General features: G+C 38.5%; 1 protein-coding gene across 1 annotated transcript in view; it reads right to left on the bottom strand.

The window, feature by feature from the left end:
* ATP9B (ATPase, class II, type 9B) overlaps window positions 1–4,464 on the bottom strand; it is a 247,304-nt gene that overhangs the window by 33,098 nt on the left and 209,742 nt on the right. The window contains exon 15 of the mRNA XM_015412490.1: window positions 1,257–1,505. Within this exon, the coding sequence (XP_015267976.1) occupies window positions 1,257–1,505 (249 nt within the window). The remainder of the gene's footprint in view (window positions 1–1,256; window positions 1,506–4,464) is intronic.

The raw sequence follows: 4,464 nt of genomic DNA, 5'->3' as shown, positions 1-4,464 counted from the left end.
ATTGATGGGGTCTGAACTGGCAGAAACTGACCAAGAGAGAGATCTTAGAGTTGTAGTAGATAACTCACTGTAAATGCCGAGACAGTGTGTGACTGCAATAAAGAAGGCTAATGCTATGCTGGGGATTATTAGGAAGGGTATTAAAAACAGATCAGCCAATATCATAATGCCCCTATATAAATCAATGGTGAGACCTCATTTGGAATACTGTGTGCAGTTCTGGTCATCACACCTTAAAAAGGATATTATAGCTTTGGAAAAAGTGCAGAAAAGGGCAACTCAAATGATAAAAGGGTTGGAACACTTTCCCTATGAGGAAAGGTTAAAGCGCTTAGGGCTCTTTAGCTTGGAGAAAAGACGACTGAGGGGTGACATGATTGAGGTTTATAAGATTATGCATGGGAAAGAACAGGTAGAGAAAGAGGTACTTTTCTCCCTTTGTCACAATATGAGAACTCGTGGGCACTCCATGAAATTGCTGAGCGGTCGGGTTAGAACGGATAAAAGGAAGTACTTCTTCACCCAAAGAGTGATTAACACATGGAATTAACACACACTGCCACAGGAGGTGGCGGCGGCTACAAGCATGGACGGCTTCAAAAGAGAATTAGATAGGCAGATGGAGCAGAGGTCCATCAGTGGCTATTAGCCACAAGGTATAGATAGGGGCTCTGGGGCAAGTGATGCTCTGTCTTCTTGGTGCTCGGGAGGGCCAACAGTGGGAGGGCTTCTAATGTCTTGGCCCCACTGGTGGACCTCCTGATGGCACCTGGTATTTTTGGCCACTGTGTGACAGAGTGTTGGACTAGATGGGCCTTTGGCTTGATCCAACATTGGCATCTCTTATGTTCTTATGTTCTTAATGGAAGGGAACTGCAATACTGCACCAAAAAATAAGAAAGGGAAAAATGCAGGAAAGGATGAACTATAATGCCATCTAGTGACATCCAGCGCATTCTACTATTCTGCTGGCAATGCACAATTTTGTACACCTAGTCTCATTGCTTATGCTCACAGCAGAAAGCTGGGGCAAGGAAAAAAGCCATATACAAAGGTGGGTTGAAAACAGGCCACTGCTTTTATAGAATTCAGTTCCCAAGACTTCAGATAAAGAGTTTAGATACCCAGTTGCTGACAGTCAACTGCTGATGCCAGAATCCGGTTGTAAGTTACATTTGCACAAGGTAATAGTAAATTTAATTTTTAAAAGCTAACAATAAATATGTTTAAAACAAAATTTATTATGGTAGTCTTACCTCATCAGGGCTAGAAGCTTGGTAAGTTCTATTTTCATCACTGAAATCCTGATCTACTTCTGCATATTCTGTTTCTCCAGTTACTCCCGCTCGGGATTCATATACAGGTGTAACGTTGTGACATAAGGCAATAGCTTTTACTGCTTCATGTATTCGACTGCTGACAGTTTTGCGGACTTTGGGTGCAGAAGACTGCACTTTTCGGGTAGGTGTTGCACTGGTACTGTTTCCACTAGATTGGGAATGTGCCTAAAATACAATACAATATAATATGATATAATGTATAAAAGCCAAACAAAATAAAAATGCAGTTCAAGTAAAGTAGAAGAAGAAGAAGAAGAAGAAGAGAAGAAGAGATTTGATTTATACCCCGCCCTTCACTTGGAGTCTCAGAGCGGCTGACAAACTCCTTTCCCTTCCCCTCCCCACAACAGACACCCTGTGAGGTAGGTGGGGCTGAGAGAACTCTGACACAAACTGCTCTTTCAGGAACAGCTGTGCCAGAGCTTGTGACTGACCCAAGGTCACATCAGCAGGGGCAAGTGGAGGAGTGGGGAATCAAACCTGGTTCTCCCAGATTAGAGACCGCGCACTCATTTCTTGCTTGGACCATGTTGAGGGAATCATGGGCTATGTGAATCAGTCCAAAGCTTTCCTAATAATTTATTTTAGTTAAAATGAATTACTTTTAGAGCTGTTGGTTTTAGGACAATTTCCCTTGCCACTTTTCCTGGTGAGTTCTTAAGAAATGAGGTGGGATGTAGTGGGGGGGAGACATTTTGTACCTTCCAATTGGTTAGGAGTTGCTGGACGTACAGTTTCACAAGGTCTGCTACATGTTACATGTTACATGATCTCAGAGCTTCATGCACTTTCAGCATATGTCAAGAAAGTTACAGGGTTTTAATCCTCATCTATGGAAATCAGTGGGACACCTACCATTGCTTTCAATGGCAATGGATTATACTTCATGACTTACTGGCTAATGGAGAAGAATGAATACCACAGTAATGTGACCAGGCAAGGGAAAAAAAAACACTTTTGCAGCAGTCACAAATGTATTCATTAAGAAGCATGTTAATGTCCCTGCTTCTTGATGAGAGAGATCTTAGGTCACTATTACAAGACAGTTCTTCTCACCTCACCAGAATAATCAAACTAACTTTTTATTCTCCACAGGGTATCACCACTGAAACCCTGTTTGGCAAGCAAGCTTTTCTTTTTGACTCCATGTACTGATCCACTGAACCGTGAATATTCTGCCCATCAAATTACAGTGTAGTCTAATAAAGGGTTTAACTTTCTGCTCATCTGGCACTGCTTTTCAGCTTCTCCTTTAAACCTCTGCATTTGCATTCTGCTAACACTGATGCCATTCAGCTACAAATAAATTAAGCTGATTTACTCCTTCTGAATTATGTTATGTTTATTGATGCTTGTATAATTTAATTTCACACAAATTCCATTAAAGATTATGCCCTCTATCAGAAAATGCTTCCAGTGGGGAAATATAATCAGGTTATAATAGATTTGTGTGTTGCATTAGAGTGGACCTACGCGACTATTGTCATCTTAATAATAAAACTGAACACAAACAAGGGACAAAAAAAAATCAATGTCACACAAGAATCCCTGTATAAACTAACTGGCTGCTTCTACAATCATAGCTTAAATAAAAGAATGTTCGACACATATTTTTTTACACAATGATTAAACAGTGGTTGGAAATCTATTTCTGCATTTTTATACTTACCCAGAAAATACAGCAGAAACAAATTTGTTATTAAAGCATTTAACATTGCAAAATGAGAAGTTGTTTAATAAAATAATTTTCTCAGAGTATAAGTAATTGCTAACCTGTATTCTGAAAACGTTAAAGCTTTTTGAGTTTAAAATATACTAAATTCCTCAGGAACTTTTTTTGTCTTTTAAATTTTTTATTTTCTAATCTACAAAACTACAGGGTCAGAGTAATGGAACAACCTAAAATAAAGAGTAACAAGGATCCATAATACAGAAATATAAAGTTATTGATATGTCTCTGTTATCTTAGTAGTAGTACATGAAGATTACTAATGCAAAAGTGTCAAGCAAGCAATCATAATCTCTTTAACTAAGGTGTAAATATCATAAAATTAAAGTTATGCATTAAAAAATAAGCAACAGGCTATCAGAGTTAATCTGTTTGGCAATTTTCGTTCCTCTTATCAAAGTCCAAATTAGTTTTTAGATGGTTTAGGAGCAACAGCCCCTAGTTCTGCTTCAGGATCAGAGATTTTTGCCAGACTCTTTGAGATGGTATCACAGCCTTCCCCATCTTTCTCTTCTTCTTCTGTGTCTTTGTTCTCCTCCACTTTCTCAGGTCCATCTTCTGCTTTCTGTTGCCTCAGGAACATCCACTTTATTTCTTTCTCGCTGAAATTCAAATTCCTCAGGAACTTTTGTGTGTCTCTTCATTTCAAAGTTAAGTGTAGCAATTGCGAAAAAGCATGGGAACATGTATAAACAATTTGAACTTGTGGGCCCAGTCTTGTAAATCTAGGTGCATGTGAGCTCTATGACAACCACCAAATGAATCTCCAGTTGTATTAATGTGACATGAATCTGTGACTCCCTATTCTCTGATCAAAGCAAGGTGGGGGAAACTCTTGATCCTTGTAAAAGACCATTCATAAGCATGCACATCACAACACATTTTGATCTTTGGGCTCTGGTCTACAGGACTGCATCCAGCAATCCAATAATTTACCATAACATACATTACTTTATTCCTATCCCCATGTGCATAAGTCTGGATATTAGGTACTGTTTATCTAGTAGGCCATGACGCCAGTCCTTTGAATAATTAGGTTATTACAGAAGTTGAAACCCACTAAAATAAACAGAATAAATTGGAAGAAATATGTAGCACAGGCTTTAATTAAAAATTGCTGGAATCTGCACAGGTGGAATAGCACAGTAGTTATGAGCATTAACTATGAACCCAGAAAGTACACATTCTAAATCTCTTTTCAAGCATTAACTCACAGATGCCTAAAAGCAAGTGACTATTTCTCAGTCTTATTTCCCCATCTGTTTATGCAGCTAATTTCCACAAAGCTTTGAAATATTTTTCCTTAAAACATTAGAAATATAATTTCTATCATTATCACTATCACTGCGATTCATCTGGAGAACACTTTTTAAAATCTACACTGGATATTTCAGA

The sequence above is a fragment of the Gekko japonicus genome, unplaced genomic scaffold (assembly GCF_001447785.1).
Source record: "Gekko japonicus isolate JY-2015 unplaced genomic scaffold, Gekko_japonicus_V1.1 scaffold54, whole genome shotgun sequence".
Lineage (NCBI taxonomy): Eukaryota > Metazoa > Chordata > Lepidosauria > Squamata > Gekkonidae > Gekko > Gekko japonicus.
The sequence above is the reverse complement of the archived record's forward strand: the minus strand, read 5'-3'. Positions and strand labels throughout refer to the sequence as shown.